This window comes from Trichosurus vulpecula, chromosome 7 (assembly GCF_011100635.1).
Source record: "Trichosurus vulpecula isolate mTriVul1 chromosome 7, mTriVul1.pri, whole genome shotgun sequence".
Taxonomy (NCBI): Eukaryota; Metazoa; Chordata; class Mammalia; order Diprotodontia; family Phalangeridae; genus Trichosurus; species Trichosurus vulpecula.
The window spans coordinates 56410220-56428991 of NC_050579.1; the positions used below are offsets into that span (position 1 = coordinate 56410220).

An 18772-nucleotide genomic window follows, 5' to 3' on the forward strand; every position below is an offset into this window, starting at 1 on the left:
AAGGTTGCATATATATCAAAATATTTATGACGGTATTTTGTTCTAGAAAAGAACTAGGAAAAAAAAATTAGCATCCATCAATTGGGGAATAGCTAAACAAATCATGAAGAATTCAGAAAAACATGGGAAGACTAATATGATGTAACAAAGTAAGTAGAACTAAGAAAACAATATATAATTATGACTCTTAACAGTTTAACTGGAAGAAACAATATGAAAGCGAAAACGGATTATACTGACCAACCCTGGACTAAGAAAACATGCCTCCCTCCTTCTTTCCACTGTAAACGTGGAGAAATACGGATGTGGAATACCGTACTGTCAAGCATAGTCAATGTTTTCTTTGGTCTTGGGGAACTGCTTTCCCTCCTCTTTCTGTGTTAAGCTTTATTACAGGAGAGCTCTTGCTGGATAGGTAAGGGAGATGATATATTAAGAAATAGATGTGATACAAAAAAGGGAATAAATTTTTTTAAGTAACTAAACATGATAGTATTTGTTTCTCGCTACCAAAAATCAGTCTTCAGATAACATAAAATGTAATTTGAAAGTGGCAAATCATTTTGCTTATAAAGATGTAAGTTATAACTATAACACAATCTTAAGTACTAACTTCCCACAAAGCATTTAAGGATACATAGTAAAGATGGTACATGAAACTAGTCAGTTATAAAGATTATGCACTGATTTTATAAATCAAACCCATGGGTGAATGTAAGGAATTTATGCTGTCATTTTAGTAAAATTAAATAAAACTAGGAAATGGCAGAAATCTAGTCTGAATAACAAGGAGTTTTTTTGTTTGTTTTGTTTAATAAATTAAAATCTAAACCCCAGAATGGACACAATCTGTGTTCCTGAGAAACACAAGAATATCTGTAGAAATTAAGTATGTCAAGAAGCTAAACAACTTAGCATGGTGACTTGCACAAAGTAGATGCTAATAAATGTTTGTGGTATAAATCTTAGCAAAAGAAAATCTTCTGGAAAGTTAAATAAACCTAACATTGTTTTATTACACTAAGAAAAAACTGATAGTAGAAAATACAAATAGAGATATTTGTTGATTCAAATTTGTATCTTCCCCAGCATCAACCAAAACCCTAAACGCCTCTGACTCTGTACATAAGATGAACATTCTTAATTATAAAATTTTAAGAAATCATTATCCCGTCAACAATGGTTTGCTGAATAGCCATCTAAGATGTAAAGGCTTGGAGCATAAGGGAGAATATCAGTTAAAAACTCAATGAAAACAACTATAATAAAAGAAACGCATATATAGCTGAGGCAGCAAGATACCAAGGGAGAGACAGAAAGCAGCATGTCAACTCAAGTCAAGGCATCAGCACCACCTTGATCACCATCTTCCCCCAGATTCTGATGAAGACAAGTTCAGGACCCTGACCCCAAAAGCCTTGGAAATAAATAGCATTGCTTTCTAGTCCAGTGCCCTCAGCCATCATGCTGGGAAAAATGCCTACTAAGATCCAAACTGGCCACTGCTCCTACAGGTACAACAGCTACAACTACTGAAGACCCAGAAAAGAAAGTTCTTGTTATCAAATTCCTTGGCACTGTCAAATGGTTCAACATCAGAAACTGACAAATTTTATCAGTGGAAGTTATATTAAAGAACAGGCATCATGTTTTGCCTCTGTACTGCAAGAACCACTGACTTTCCATTTGATTTGTGGCTAAATCCTTCTACATACATTTTTTCTATTTGTATTGTCAGAGCTTCGCACAGTGCTTTGTATAACATGCTTAATAAATGCTTTATTCATTCATTTATTCATTTACCCTTCTTTGGAAAAAATCAAATGCTGAAAGACCATCAGAAGTGTCAGCACTATAAGGAAATTCTTTTTAAAATACAGTAATGAATAATGTTTGATTATAAAAAAAATTTTCTACCATAGAACAGTAAGTCTACAAATTCAAATGTAAACCGAAGGGACTAACTAGAGAGATACTAAAAAGAGGCTACAATTAGAATTTTCAAACTCAACTTAGTTAAACCCAATCTTTAGGAAAAAAAAAATTTAATTCTGTTATCAGAATTTTGAAAGCAGGAATGACTCAAATGTAAGTGCTATCAGGTATGGATGGTATTTTCCTTACCAGATAGGCTACCTCATCCATCAGCTCTACAGACAATTCTTGTACTTAACAATCCACAACTTAAAATTATTAAGCCATTAAAACAATAAGTAAGATTATTAAAAGAAATATACACATTTAAAATTAATCAAGTACCTTTCCTTGAAGATTCTTAATCTACATAACATTGTTTTTTTTCTACCTAACACAGTGAATCCATAAGTTCTAACAAAAACTGTATGCCTTTTCCACTACAAACCTAAAAGATAATTAACTTTCATTATTCCCTTCCTCAAACATCTCAACTACCTAAACAAAACCCATATAAATTTCATAAACTGCCCACCAAAATACAAAAGTTAAACCAAAAAAAAACCTCTCAGTGCTACTGGATCAATTTTTTGTCTTGTCAATATGTAAAAATTTAATTTCAATCAGCTCTAGTACTATATGAATTAAATGAAAGTACAATCCCCTTCTTGGGGCATCCAAATTATAGTGGAACTTTGTAAAAATGAATGTTGTGTACTTATGTTCCACTGAATTATCATGCACACACTGCATTTGGCCATTAGATCTCAATTAGCTGAGTTGAGTGTATGCATGGTAATTCAGTGGAGGACACAAAACATTCCCTAAAATTAAATCTACATAATTTACCATCACTGGCTAAATGAAGACCTCACATTTGCACTGCCTGTCACAGGCTTTGCTGTTTAGAACAAAATCATCAGAGGAAGAAAAACCATCCACCACTCTACCCTAAAGTAAAGCAAACAAATCTTGGTTTCACCATGAAAGGCAGAAGTTCAACTCCTTTCACTTGGAGTAAAATAGCAAATTTAAGGAATAAAAGGGCACCTTTTCTCCCTAGACATGGTCAACTGAAGTACAACTGCACAACAGGAAGAAACAAAGATATTCCTGAAAAAGTCAAAATGATACATTGGTAAAAATTGGACAAATGCTAAGCAATGATAAATAAATAAGATATGCGCTAAGTCATCTGGGAAAAGTCTAACAGAAATAATTATATTTAAAAACAAAAACAATCCCCTTCAGCCATTTAAAAAAATGAACAGAAGATAACAAACAGACAAAACAAAAATAATTTCATATTTGACTTCAGAATGAAATAGTTGGAAAGAAGGAGCTTTGGGCAAGAAATCTTCATAGGTCACTTTGGTTTAGTCCAAGCTCCTGTGAACATTTGCCTAAAAGAGAGAACCCCAAGTACATGCAGTGTTCTCTTAACTACAACAAATTATTATTCTTTCATTAATGTTGACTAAGGTATCTCTCAGAATAATCATTGCTATAATTTCATTTTAAGCCAAAAAAAAAGAAAGGGTTCAATTCAGCCACTGTATTTTTTTTTGTATATAATAAAAGAATTGCTGGTCTACACGACACTCTGCCTTGTCTAAGTATACTTTACGATACCTTTAAAAATGATTTTTCTTTCACATAAATCTTAAGATAAAGGAAAAGCAAAATAAAAATGGCAAGTCCCTTTTAAAAAATTAAACACTCCATTGAAGCTTTTCATAATGAATCATAGGGACAGAGACTGAACTCATTGGCACAGGAGAATTTCAGAAGGGGAGAACTCATTTTAACAATGAAGATCACCACTGATATCCGCCCCCAGGCCTTTCCACAGCTTAAAGAGCTGCCTACAGTTGCCCAGAGTCCTGAGATTTCAATGATTTGATCAGTCATACAACCAGTAAGATATCAGAGAGAGGACTTGAACCCAGGTCTTCCTAACTGAGGCTGACTCTATCCACTACATCATGAAGTCTCTGATAATTGAATAGCAGAACGTATTTTCTTCTAACATAAATGTGTATGTTGTGTATTTTACCAATCACTTTCAAAGTTTTGCAAATAAGCACTACAAATTCTTAGTTTCTCATTCTTTTGAAGTTGTCTGTTTAGAACTAAAAGTCTGAAAGATTTATTATACAATAAGTATAACATTTTAAGCAGAGCCATTTAAAAAATATGGGCAGGTAGGTAGTGGATAGAGCATTGGTACTAGAGTCTTGAGACTTGAGTTTAAATCTGACCTCTGACACTTCCTAGCTGAATGACGCTGGGCAAGTTACTTAACCCTGTTTGCCTCAGTTTCCTCATCTGTAAATGAGCTAGAGAAGGAAATGGCAAATCACTCCAGTATCTGTGCCAAGAAAATGGGGTCATGAAGAGTCAGACACAACTGAACAAAATTTAAAAAATAAATGCCAAACAATAACACTTTAAAATGTCAAGAATATTAATTTTTCAAAAGGTTAATATTTTAAAGTCACAATTTGCCTAGGAAATAGTAACAGTATTTTTTCAAGATTCCATAGGCACATAGTTTTAAATCAATGGAAGTATATAATTTATCTTTAAAACACACACATACACTCTCACGCTGCCCACTGGTCTCTAAATAATTATGGGATGAACAGTACCCATAAAGGTTGTTTTATCCAACCTTACTTAAGGGTTTAGAAAGAAACATAACTCAAAAAAAAAAACAAACCCAGGGGCAAGTAAGAGGCAAAGCAATTACTGGCTGGGTGACCCTGGACAAGTCACTTAACCCCAAATGCCTCAAAAAAAAAAAAGGAATGGAAGGAAACAGAGATAAAAATGGAAATTTAACTTGCCAAAAATGGACATTTTAACCCTTCCAAAATGAAGTGACAGACTGATGGTTAGTACACACCTATGAAGCCACAAGTAAGGCAGGGATATTATTTGTATTTACTATCCACTGGATCATTCACTAGTCCTTTAGAAGGGGAAATTACACAGTTCAACAAAATATGTTCAGCACTGCCTATTAATGTTGTTGTTGTTCAGTCCTGTGCAACTCTTTGTGACCTGGTTTACAGTCTTCTTGGAAAAGATGCCGGAGCGGTTCGCCATGTCCTTCTCCAGCTCATTTTACAGATGAGGAAACTGAAGCAAAGAGGGTTAAGTGATTTGCCCAGGGTCAGACAGCTACTAAGTGTCTGCAGCCAAATTTGAACTCAGGTCTTCCTGACTCCAGTACCCATGCTCAACCCACTGTGCCTCCTAGCTACTTCGTAAGTGCAATAACCCATCAAGCAAGAACCCCGACCTTGGAGCATTTAGCACCAAGCCCTAGCCAATTGAGAACACCATCACTAAAAAAGGCTGGGAATGAATTTAGAACACAACAGGCTGTAGTGTTAATCAGGCAGGCCTTTCTATTTGCTGCAAAAGAATCGGGAAAATGTGAGGAAAATCTTGCTTCTTTACCAATCTCCTACTCTTAAAACATTTCAGTTTTGAGGTTTTTAACATAAAAGAAAAATCTGCATCTGCCATTCTCATCAATAGCTTAGAGCAACAAACAAAGAGTTGTTAGATCTGTGAAGTACTTTTCATACACTGTCACTTGATTTTTCACAACAGACCTGTGGGGAAGGTACTACTGGTATCATAATCCCGGTTTTATAGATGAGAAAACAGAGGTTTAAAGAGATTAAGAGACTTGCCCATAATCACACAGCTTGAACCGAGATATCTCCTGACTATGAGTACAGCCCTCCTTCCACTACAAGCTCTGCATAGTAACATTAATCCTGTCAAATCAGTCCTTTAATTATGAGAGATCTGGCCAAGGGAACAGCATTCTAGTATGCTCTGATGTACCTGACTGACTCCCTAACCATACCATCAAGAACCTTACCTTTTAAAAAATTTATGAGTCAAGGAAGAACTCTGAAATGAAGAGACCCATGTTCTTAATGCCCCAAAAGTACCAAAGTGAAAATGTTTCAAACTGTATTTAGTTACCCAAAGTTTTAAACCAAAGCAAAAAGCCCTAGTCAGAAACAAAGCCAAAAATCTAGAAAAGAATGAATCTTATCTACTGCCTGCTGAGAAAAGAGCTTCAGGGTCAATATACTACAAGACTATGGAAGAACATATTTTTTCAAATACAAACTTAAGTTACACCCACAGCTATATAGTCCAGGACCTGCTAAACGGATCAATGCAACTTGGGAGGAGAGAGGAAGGGGGGGAGGAAATATTATCATCTCTCAGGTTCTCCTAACATTTTGAGTTAAAGAGATAAACTGCTGGCTAGCACAGGGCACAATCAAAGAGCCTATTACACTCTGACTGATGCCTGGCATATTCAATACGGTATCTATAACAAAAAATAGTCTGACTTTGTAGCAAGTTGCAACCATAATTCAAACCCACAAACGTCTCGGAATAATAAATATAAAAACAGATGCACATTCTACCAATGATAAAATTAACGAATGTGTTATCAAGAATGAACTATATAATGGGCACATATCAATGATTCCATTATATGCAGTGTGATCAATGCTTTGATACAGCCAAATATGCTAGGAAAGCAATCTGCTTTGCAGCACATTTTATAGTGTAAAAGACATAGGAGGATAACTAAACAGGGGCCTCTTCTTTGCTGCCCTTCCAAACGTCAAAAATAAGGGAACTGACTCATTTATAAAAGGTTTCATTCTGCCAGATGTGAAAAAAGATCTTAGTCCAAAACCTAAGCACATTATTCAACAGCTCTCTCGTGCTCGCTCTCGCGCTCTCGCTCTCTCTCTCTCTCTTTCTCTCTCTCTCTGTAAGAGCATAATAGACATGATATATTATAAACTCTGTAAGCCATATACAGATAGACCGCTACTTTAGAGATTGGCTCGGTCAGACTGCCAGCTAAGATGCTGAGATGTTGCTAGTGGGCAGGAGACAGGGATCCTGATGGGGTACAAACCCTGAAGCAGCTAGGCGAGATCATGTAAACTAGGTGGTGCTTTCAGCTTTTTCTTGGCATCATGTGTCTACATGGGAAGGACCTTGTTTTTTTTCCCCATTGGAAGATACTATGACTGTTTCAAAGAAAATGTCAAGATTTGGGGAGAAAGCAGAAGCATTAACCCCCCAAATGGAAAGCACTACCCGGCCGGAACTCGCTCTACATTCGGACAATTCTGGCCCCAGGGTGGTGGTGGCTGCCCATGGAGCAGCCTGGGGCTGGTCACCCGGCGGCCAGTTTTTCTGTTTGCAAAATGGGTATGAAGCCGCCTCCGAAGGACCGGAGCGGACCGCGCAGTCCAGGGACAAGGACCAGGGGGCAGGCTCTCCAGGAGGAAGGCGAGGGCTGCCCGCGCCCCCCGCCTCCCCTTAACCCCCCGGCAGTGTCGAGAGAGAAGCATGGACAGTTGGGGTACCTGGTTTCACCGTCTTGAGGCGGATGGGCTCTCGGAAGTGGCGGATGACAGCCAAGGTGTCCCGGTTGGTGAGCCCGCTGACGGGCGTCCCGTTCACCTCCAGCAGCACGTCCCCCGGACTGGGAGCCTTGCCCGAGACGACGCAGCAGGTGCCCCCGCCGGGCTCCTCGCGGAGCCGGCCCAGGTAGGGGAACTCGCCGCGCTCGGCGCCTCCTCGGATCTCGGCGCTAAAGTCCCCCGGGGGCCCGGCCCAGGACAGGGCGCACTCCTGCACCTTGCTCAGCCAATGCTTCTTTTTCTTCAGCGTCTTCGACATCCCGAACCCCGCTGGAGCATGGGGGGCACGGCGACGAGCGAGGCCCCCTCAGCCCGAGAGCCCCTCAGCGCCCGGGCCGCCCGGGCCCCGACGGGGCGGACAGCGCGGCGCGGCAGCTGCGCGGCGCCGAGCCGGGGGGAGGGAGACCACGGCTCCCGCAAGCCCCCTCGGGGGGCCCCCTCGCACGCGCGCGCGCACACACTCACACACACCCCTCGGGGGCGCAGCGGGGCGGACCCGGCTCGGGAGCGGCCAGCCCGGACCGAAGGGGAAGAATGGAGGAGGAGGGAGCCGTCCCTGGGCGGATCCTGAGGAGATCGCGGCCGGAGGGCGTCTCCGCCGTCCGCTAGTGCCCGGGCTCCGCGCCGGAGCGGCGGGAAAGGGGGGCGGGGGGAGGGGGAGGCGCAGGGCGGGGGCGGCGGAGGGAGCGGGAGGGAGGGAGGGAGACTCCGAGCGCGCGCCCGTGCGCGAGCCCGCCCCTCGCTCGCTCCCGCGGCGGAGCTCGAGACTCTCGCTCCACGCCCGCCCGCCAGCCTGGGCTGCCCGGAGCCGGCCGCCTTCCACCTCACCGCAGTCTCCGCCTGCAGGAGCAGCGGCGGTGCTCGGCGGCCGCAGCAGCAGCAGCAGCAGCACCGCCTCCTCTTCTTCCTCCTCCTCCTCCTCCTCCCGGCCCCCCCCCACCCCCGCCCTTTCTTGCCCCTCCACGAGAACCCCGCCCCCTCCCGGCGCGCGGCGCCCGGCGCGCTGCCGTCACAGGCCGGGCGCTTGGGAGCTAGCCGGGCCAGTCGACATTTGCGCCGGGGATTGGCCCCGGGCGTTTTGGGGGGTGGAACCCCGACGAGGCATCGGACGCCCGATTGGCCAGTGGGGACGGAGGAGGCGGGCCCGAGAATGAGTGAAGTTCAGGGTGGGAAAAGAGAAGTTTGGAAGTGGCAGTACTAGGGGAGAGAGGGTAACGCAATCCTAGTCCGAGCTGGGGTGTTGGTGGAGAAAGGGAATGAGACTCCCGGGGAGGTACCCGCGGGGACGTGGATGAGCCTTCTGCAGGGAGAGGGTGTATCCTGTACCGTCGCCGCGTGGATTTGGCAGAGGGTTCTGGGGGTGCGGAGCTGCGTGTGCACTCTGGGTGCGGGCCGAAGTGCGAAGAGCGACCTACCATGGGTGTGCGGGGCCGAGCTCGGTGGGAGGATGTGGTGCGGGCAACAATAGAGAGCCAGTGTCTGAATTAGGCTTGGGTTCGAGTTCTGCCTCTGACATACCACCTGGGTGATCCTGGACAAGTCACTTAACCTTCCACTGCCCCCAAACAACTCAACCCTGCAAAGCACATAGTAGTTTCTGATCTGCATTGCTTCCTCATACCAATGGCATGATAAGTCTGGACCCCCTCCCCCAAATAAATATAACCTATTTAGCCCTTCTGATTGCGTGTACTTAGTTTATTCACACGGGAAGGAGGAGGAATACCTGGCACATTGTAAAACCTCAATAAATCTGCAGATTGATTCTCTTATTTAATAGTGACACTACCCTGACCTCACCAGGCTTATAATAAAATTTGCTTCCACTCTGCCTACAAAGGATCATATTCTTGCTTTATTACCATCTTTGCCCAGGCTTGAAGATCAAATTCACTTATGTACCTGCCTAACTTTATGAGCCTAAGTTATCACTGGAAATATGCTGCAGCCTACTTGCATCCAACATATGTCTGTCTTTCCAAAGACTTTGGATTGCCCTCAATTTTGATTCTTGGGAGAAAAGTAGTGTTCCAAGATTTGCAACCGAACTGAATTATCCAGAGAACTTTAATGTCAAAGAAAGGAGGTTTGGGTTTTGTTTTGTTTTTTGTTTTTTAACGCTGGAGAGTAGCTTAGAATCACTAGAAGCACTATGTAACTTTTTAAATATAATCCAGGGTCTTCCTCCAATTCAATTCTGAATCCAAGTTGTTCATCTGCAGTGCCTGTCTCAGATGTATGTACTGATGTATTGAACTCAATGGCCTGGCAAGTCAGCCATGGGTACATAGAATTTTTGATCCATTTAGTTCAGGAAGATATCAAAAGAATGGGAAAAAAAATCACAGAGGATATGAATGTCCCAGAGAGGCTATCAAAAGAAGATCACTAAGCTGCATGCCTATTTTTCATCTATAAAGATAAAATCTTTGTGAGAATGATCTACATATGTACCAAGAGGGATCCTCCATGAAAATATGAGATGGAAACACTTTGACTTTTGGCAAAGAATTCTCAAGCAAAGCACATTTTAATAGTCATGTAGAAAAGGGCACAAAAGATAAGATCCTACACAATTTATTTGCCATTTATATTTAAAAAAAAAAAAGAAACAGAAGCAGCAGCAGCATTTCATTTAGGACAAGAACAGCTTTAAAGTCTCTCCACCAACAAGGTGTATAGACCATGCATATTGTAAGATCATACAAGATTCCTTCCAAAATACAACTACAAAGATAAATTTCTGTTCAACAGCCCTCTGTATTAACAAGGAATAAAACAAGATGTGTGGTTTGCAAAGATATCCTTCACCGACATTGAGGATGTCTTATGCAAGATCCAAATGGATGAGAGAGATTCTTGATATATTATGAAGTTCTCCAGGAGTTCCTGTTTGTGGATAATAGTGTGTTGATTGCATCAAGCAGTAGAATGTTACAAGACCACCTCAATGAGATTTGTGAATATTAGAAAAAATCCTCTTATCAAACAATCCATACAGGAATGTGGGCATATTGAAATATAAAAGAGGATCTTGAACCAAATAATAGCTAAGGCCCATTCTAGGTATAAAATTCGAATAAAATGTGAGATCTTTTATTTCAAGGACTGACAGTATCCCCAGCACCTCGCATAGTGCCTGGCACACAGTGAACCCTCAATGAGTTCTTGTTGAATTTTCTTTTTAAATTCTGTGATTCTATTTGATTCTTTGTTGTTCCAATTTTAGTGTGTGTTTTTAACATTATTTCAGTGTACAGGCATGAACCACCAGTTTGCTGAACACTGAAATGCCAACATGATATATGTATATATATATATATATATATATATATATATATATATATATATATATATATAGCTTTTTTATGTTTTGCATCTAAAAATCCACCAGCAATTAAATTTTGAATAGTTTTTACATTTCACCTAGCTTAATTTTTCACTAGTCTATTTAGTATAAAACTTTTATCTTTGCAATTAGCATAAGGCAAGCTATCTTTATCATCTCAGTATATAAATGTAGATATAAATTATAAAATTCTCCTGAATTTATGTTTATCACCACCAGATAGTTTGCCTTCTATACTATACACATGGAAAGGTTTTGTTGTCTTATTACTATTGTACCCAAATTGACTTGATTAATAATGAAAAGCTTGGATCCACAGAAACGTTCTCAGGTCTGCAGAATTTTCTGCAGGCTTTCTCTAACTTACTGGCACTATCATGCCTCTAATGCATTCTAACATCAGTAACCTAAAAAAAAAATCAGTATTAATGATCTGAGTTCTATTTTCAAATTTTATTAGCATTTTTATTTGCCTGGGCCTGTGGGATAATTTGTATGCTAATGCTAAAATATGTTGAATTACAAAAGTAATAACATGGAAAGTATTTCAGTTAAAGAAATATGTACTGCTAAAAACTTGTGATGATATATGTGTTATGTCTGCTATGCAGAAACTTGCACATTTATCTGCAACTGATCAAATAAATCTTGCCCAATTTCATATAACCCCTTAGAACGGACTACTCTGTTAATACATTATGAAAGAGGGATATATAGTGAAAAGGGGATATGTATCTATACGTATTTATATGCATATATATATATTTATTTTAGTAGAGCTATTGGTACTTCTAGTGACACAAATTTCAACATATCCATGGCCTCTCATACTGTGTGACTTTTATCAATAACTTTCTGTAACTTCAACAAGAGGTTCCCCCAACATGCTGGGGAACCTTCCTCTAGATCTCTTGACAATGTCAATGAAGCTATCCTTTTGCTATCCCTTGTTCTCCATACATGCTTAGCCAATTTCCTTTTCAGGTCATACATTTCTTTAGTAATATCCTTTACTCAGTTTCTCATGAATCATTCTTCATTGGTAAAATGCTGCATCCTCTTCTCACCGTGCACTTCTCCATTGCCCTTTGGTTGATCCTAAACTCTAATTCTTCAAACCCTCTCACATTCTAGGACTCAGCCATACAGCATCCCCAAAAGAACAGTAATGTTCAAAAGATGGGTTTTTTGGTTATGGGAAAAGCTTCGGGTTATTAAAAGCACTGTGAAATTTCCCAAAGGAAATCCACTCTACTCTCTACCTCCTCTTAAATTCTTAGTCCAGTTCATTAGCCAAATGCAGTTCTCTCCAGTTTATGCTACCAATGGACCAGAGCTTTGGGTAGTCTAGCCAACTACATATGACAATCTGGACCATAAGCCTTTTTTTATCCACTTGGGTTTTAGTGAGGTTGAACTCTTTAGAGTGATTATAGATCCTTTTCACAGTATTCCAAGGCATGATGCAGTCAGTACCATGACCATCTGCAAACAGGAATATCTGGAAAACTTTGCCATATATGGGGTCTCTCTCTATAGGTCTTTCTTCCATTTGGATTCTGCATTGGACATCCTCTGAGACAGAAGCAAACATGTTTGACAATCATACATTTCCCTGTTTTATGCCTAGCTTGATATTAATAATCAGAGATTCATCAAAAATCTGTCATATCTTTCAAGGAATCTTATGTTATTTTCACGTATTCATGGAAGGCATCTTGATAAAGGAGAGGCTGTATATCCCATATGGTGACAGATATGAAATTACCTGACTCCAACTAGACAGGAAAAAATATTAATTCATTTAAAAATACTTGAAATGTTTGATCATTGATGCTATAACTAGAAGGGATCATAAGGACCAGGTAATCTAACCTCCTTATTTTTACAGAAAGAGAAACTGAGGTCAAAAGAAGTAAGGTGGCTTGACCACATAAACAGAGCTAAGATTCCAAATTCAGTGTGGTTTATATTATATTATTCTGCCTCTCTGACTTTGAGTCACTTTGGTGACTGAACGTTTAAAAAGGCAATAGAGTTGGGTCTCATTTGGGCAAAGCTTATTTATTTGACTAAGCTCAATTGCCATTGCCTAACAGAATATCTCCCAAATATTTGGCCTGTGAGTTTGAGAGGAAAAGCATAAAGGTTAAGTGATATTTGAATTATAATTTCACATTTCCATAAGAGCCTTCAAGAGCTAGAGGACAATTGTTTTTTTTATCAGCAACCTTCAGAACTTTTGTCAAAAAACCCCAAAACAATAACAAAACCCACCAAAAATATTATATTGTTGCATTCTCAACACTCAGAGTTTACTTTTGCAACTTTTTGTGTTTCAGATTGTTTGCAGGATTGTAGAAATCAATGTTGGAAAATGAAGAGGTTTTTGTTTGTCCAAGTAGTTTCTTTTCTAATTTTGATTGTCCCATTCATAAAAGGTTTCTGCCTCTGGTCTCACGCTAGGAATTGAATGTCACAGTTGTTTTGGTGGTGTGATTTGTTGTTTTTCTTTTTTTAAAGCAATGTGACAATTTACATTTGCTGGGAGTAAATTAACCAAGCATATTATGACACATTCGAGACACTTCACAACGTACCAAAGAGTCATAAAACAGAGAAAAGATAGTCTCTAGTCCCAATCCTGCCAAAAATCACTAGCCAAGTTGCAAGTTCTCTAGGGCTCAGTTTTTTTCTTCAAAGAGGTACAATAATACCTGCCCTCCCTAATTCAAAAGATGATTGTGAAAATGACACGATATTATAGACATGCTTTGAAAAGTCCAAAGCAATGTGCCAATAAAATATTATTTATGCTTTGAATGAAAATGGATAATAGATGATGCCATATGAAGGTAGATAGAAGGCACTGGGAATTATTAACCTGAAGGATGAGAAGACTTCAGGAGGACATGATAGCTGCCTTCCATTGTTTGAAATGCTGTCATGTGGAAGAGAGCTGTGACTTATTCTTTTTGGCTCTAGAGCAGCAGTCTCTGAACATTTTTCATTGTATACCTTCATCAGTAAAAAAAAAAAAAGTACGTATTTATTTATAACCTATATAAATGTACTGCTATACTAATACAATATATAATTATAGAACATACAAAAATAGAAATTATAAGAATGAGAAAATGAAATAAATTCTACTCTTAAAATATGTTAATTTATTAACAGTACAAAAAGTTTTGCTCCACAATATTATTTGGGGGAGAATATGGTGATAGAATTTTTCTGTCTTTCGTTTTAATCCCTGCAAGTGACACAGGGGATAATGTAGAATTGTAAATAATCATTATTTGTTAATACTTAATTGTTCAGCTAATTGAACAATGTAACTAGCCAAGTAGGTGAATTTCTTTTTTTTAATACCTTTTATTGAAAGATACATGATACAACAACCAAGAAAAGGGTTATATTAGTCAGTGAACGTTATGGTTTTTCAGCAAAAGCCATGTTTCTTTGTGTTCATTCACCATGCAGAACAAACAAAATGCAAAAACAACCAAGGAAATTATGTCTGGCTTCAAATCAGCAGAAAGTTTTCAGTATAAGTCCATTCCTCTTTCTTTACTTTGCTCTGTTAATGGGTGTTATCATATCGTAATTTCCTATTCATGTTTGGACACTTTAGTTGGGTTTGTTTTTGTTTTACTTTTTTGTATGAGTTTGGCTAGATGATAGAGTATAGGACTTCAAATCAAGGCAAATAAGCAAGTGTTTATTAAGCATATACTAAGTGCCAGACATTGTGGTAAGCCCTGGGGATTTAAAGAAACAAAAATGAATAAACAGTCTCTGCTCTCAAGGAGCTCGATTTGGCAAGTAAGAGAGCAGTTTTGGTTGAATGATGAAGTCAGAAATCATGTTATAAAGAATTCGGAAGAGAGTGAGAGGAAAGGAAGCAGATACATTGATTGTAGATGGACTTCTACATGAAAGGGAGGTGAGATATAGGATTATAGCTATTGGAGATGGACAGATTAAGTGAAGGCTTTTAAATTTTTTTCTTTTTTTAACTATTTATTTAGTATTTTATTTTTCCCCAATTACATGTAAAACAATTTTTAACATTCATTTTTTTTAAATTCCGAGTTCCAAATTCCCTCCCTCCCCTACCCACCCCCCTCATTGAGAAAGCAAGCAATTTGATATAGGTTATACATGTGTATAACCATTTCTATACTAGTCATGTTGTAAAAGAAAACATAAACCAAAAAAAGAAAAAGTAAAAAGTATGCTTTAATCTGTATTCAGAATACATCAGTTCTTTCTCTGGGGATAGCATTTTTCATCGTAAATTCTTCAGAGTTGTCTTGGGTCATTATTTTGGGACAAATAGCTAAATCATTCACAGGTAATCATCTTACAATATTGCTGTTACTATGTATAATGTTCTGGTTCAACTCATTTTACTTTGCATCAGTTCATGTAAATCTTACCAAGTTTGAAGGTTTTTGAGGATAGAGGAAACATTGGTGTGGTTATAGACACTGGGGAAGCGGTGAATTGACAGGGAGAGATTGAAGACAAGTGAGACAGTAGGGATGATAGAGGGGTCAGTTTGCTGGAGAAGATGAGATGGGATGGGGTCACTTGTAAATGCAAAGGTTTTTGTCTTGGCAAAGAGAAGAGCCACCTGCATGTGAAACAGAGGTGAAGGAGGTGGAAGGCATCTAAGGGATCTGAGATGAGGAGGGGATGAGGCAGCATTCTCATCAAATAGCCTCAGTTTTTTTTTCATTGAAATGTTAAAGGAGCTTCTCAGCTAAGAGGATGAGGGTGGGAGAGCAATGGAAGATGTAAGGAGCCATGAAAAGGTTTGGGAAAATGCTGCAGTGAGTGGGATAGTGAATCCATTAAGGAGATATAAAAGGATTGCCTTATCATAGCTAGAGCCCAGTTGAGATTATGTAACATAAAGTTGTAGTAGACCCAATAAGCACAGTTTCATAATTTTTCTCCAGCTTCATTCAGCAGCAAATGAATACGAGTGAATGCTTAGGATGGTGGGAGTAACTTAGGACTGAGGTTTGGCAGGGCAAGGTCAGTGATAGAGTAAGGAATAAGATGCTCCAGAGAAGAGAACAGTGTAGAGTGGAACTGGTTCATTAAGGAGTCAAATAGGGAAGGAAAGAGAGTGTAGCCAGTGTAAGATTAATGGCCTGGGAAAGAACTGAGAGATAGAAGGATTGAAGGTCACAGCAAGGAATAAGAACAGGGTTTGGGCACAGATAGAGGTGGAGTAAACAGATTATGATCAAATAAGAGATTTTCAGTCTTCACGAGTATGGAAATACAACATTGTGGGTGATGAAAAGATTAAGGGTAGGACCATCTCCCTATAGCTGAGATGAAATAGAAGAGTAGGTCATAGGAAATAATTAAGGTGAAGAACTGGGAGGTGCTTGAGGAGTCGATAGATAGATAGATAGATAGATAGATAGATAGATAGATAGATAGACACAGATACATATATACATACATACATACACACATATGTGTGTGTATGTGTTAAAATCCCCTAGTATGAGAGCAGGGATTGGGGAGGCAAGAAAGACTATTAACTAGGCACTGGTATCAGTAGATAATAGCTACTAAAATCTTGACTGGATTATAAATATGGATTGAATAAACCTCAAAGGAGAGGTTACTTAGTGATAGTGGTAAAGGGCGAGGCAGGAAGTGGAAATGGGAAGCTAGTCCCCAGTTATACCCAGTGATTTTGTGGGAAGGTTATGAGTAAAAGTGTAACCAGTGAGAAAGGTTGGAAAGGAAAGTTGTATCAAGAGGGTGCCATGTGTCAGTGAGTGCAAAAAGGTGGAAAGAGTGAGAAAGGAAGAAGTTTCAGATAAAAGCAAGCAAGCAAGTAAGATCAAAGTTTGTTAGCTACGGATCAGTTAGTTACCTATGGATAGGTCATTCGAGAAAATACAGTGGAATATATTGGTAGCTTTAGAGTAGCACATTGGGGTCTGGGGTTGAGGGGGATAGGAATAAGGGAACAAAACGTTAGAAATGTAGAATGGAGTTGGAACAATGAATGAACTGAACAGTATTCACTCACTGGCGTGGGGAAGATTCAATGTAGTAGGAGTATGCTAATCATTGAGGAATGAGTTCAGGTAAGTTATCATAGTCCCTAGGGGTTCAGCCTTGGGATAAAGGCATCTCAGGGTTATCAGTCAGCTGGAAAGTGAGGGAAGAGCTTATGAGTGGTGGGAACAAAGACAACTGATGTGGAGCTGTTATAGGCCAGAAAAGGTACCAGAAGGGAGAGCAATAGAATGGCTGGTCCAGGAAAAGTAGGATGCACTCCTCCTTCCCTGGAAGGTGCAAACAAGGCAAATGGTATGGAGGAGGATTTGTAGGAGGCTAGAGGGGGTGCCTGGAGGGAATATGATGGTACAGGAAAATACAAAAAGGCTAGAAAGGTAAGTTGGGACCAGATTGTGAAAAGCTTTAAATGCAAAACAGAAGTTTATATTTTATAATACTGAAATCAATAGGGAGCCAGCAGAGTTTAATAAGTAGGGGCATGTGCTCACACTTGAGTTTTAGAAAAAAATTACTTTGGCAGGTATATGGTGATGAATTGGAGTGGGGAGGGGACATGAGGCAAAGAGAACCAATTAAGGCACTTCTCCAGCAAAGAGATGGTGAGCGTCTAACTACAGGGTGGTGGCTGTGTGGGTGGAGAAAAGGGGATGGATGTGAAAAATGTGGGGATAGAAACAACAAATTTGGCAACTAGTTGGTTATGTAAGGGGAGTGAGTGAAAGTGAAAAGTTGAGAATGACACCAAGGCTGCAAACCTGGATGAGAAGCGGGCTTTGGGGAAAAGGTAGTGTAATGGCATCCATGAAGCAGACTGCAACTTATCCATGCCTTCTCCTACTGTAAGACTCTGTCACATCCAAAATGCAAAGGGGGAGGAGGGGTCTTGCCAATCAGTCATTGTTCTAAAGTGCAATCATAAGATGATGCTATTACTAAGTAATCTCAGGGGCAGGGGGTGGGAATATAGTCAGGGCTAGGAGGAAGGGGAAGAGCAATCTTCCCACTGGCCCCTGTGCAGCTGCATTTATGAATGCCCATGTGGAAGTCACAATTGCCGTGAGAGGCTGACACCTAGCTCAGAAAGGCTGAATTTAGAAGTTTTGTGCGGTGGCAGGAATGGGCGAAGCAGAGGAATATTGAGGCACAATGGGTGAAGGGTAGATGGGGCTGTATAGGAGACAAGTCCCAAGATTAGCTATTATGATAAGCATGAGATGTTACCTTTCTTTCCATTCTCCAATGAGCTGATCTTATATTTCTGGAAATCATATTATGGCCCACTCCAGGGCTTGGCTCCAACTTTCTTTTTTTAATTTAATTTATTTTTTCAATTAGCATCTATTTTCTCTCCTTCCCATGTCCATACCCCAAAACTGCGGGGCTGGTGCTGGTGAGGAAGATACAAGTATGCATAGTCAACCAGTATGCAAAACAAATGCCTACATTGCCCATGTCCAAAAATTGTGTCTCACTCTGTATTCTGAGTTCATCACCTCTATGCTACCATGCTTCATCCTTGGTCCTCTGGAATCATGGTTGGTCATTGCATTGATTAGAGCTCTTAAATCATTCAAAGTTATTTGTCTTTACAATGTTATAATATAAATTGTTTTCTTGGTTCTGCTCACATAAAAGTACCTGGCTTGACTGAAGCATAGGATGAATGTATGCTATAATGGAGTTATACCCCATTCCAAATAATCTGGGATTAGTTTGTCTTCAGAAAGTCCAAACATCTTGATTGAATCAATCAATGAATAAGACGCGCAAACTAAGTTTGAATGAGTCTTTATATCAGTTTGGAAAAATTACAGTGGTTTTGGCCATTGGATGTAAGGTAGATGACAGGAAACATCTTGTGATTGACTGAAAGAATCAGGCATACCTCTGGGCCTGTGTACAAAAATAGCATCAGCCCAGGGGTGAACTCAGTCAAGTGAACCAATCTAGTGGTAGAATA

General features: G+C 39.8%; 1 protein-coding gene across 2 annotated transcripts in view; it reads right to left on the bottom strand.

Annotated features, from left to right (window-relative positions):
* Positions 1-7943, bottom strand: part of MAGI3 (membrane associated guanylate kinase, WW and PDZ domain containing 3) — a 237935-nt gene extending 229992 nt beyond the window's left edge. The window contains exon 1 of one of the 2 annotated variants that reach the window (XM_036766303.1): positions 7344-7940. In XM_036766303.1, coding sequence (XP_036622198.1) covers positions 7344-7659 — 316 coding nt within the window. In that variant the 5' untranslated portion in view covers positions 7660-7940. Of the gene's footprint in view, positions 1-7343 lie in introns of both variants that reach the window. The other variant, XM_036766304.1, reaches the window with a different exon arrangement.
* Between the last annotated feature and the right edge of the window lie 10829 nt (positions 7944-18772).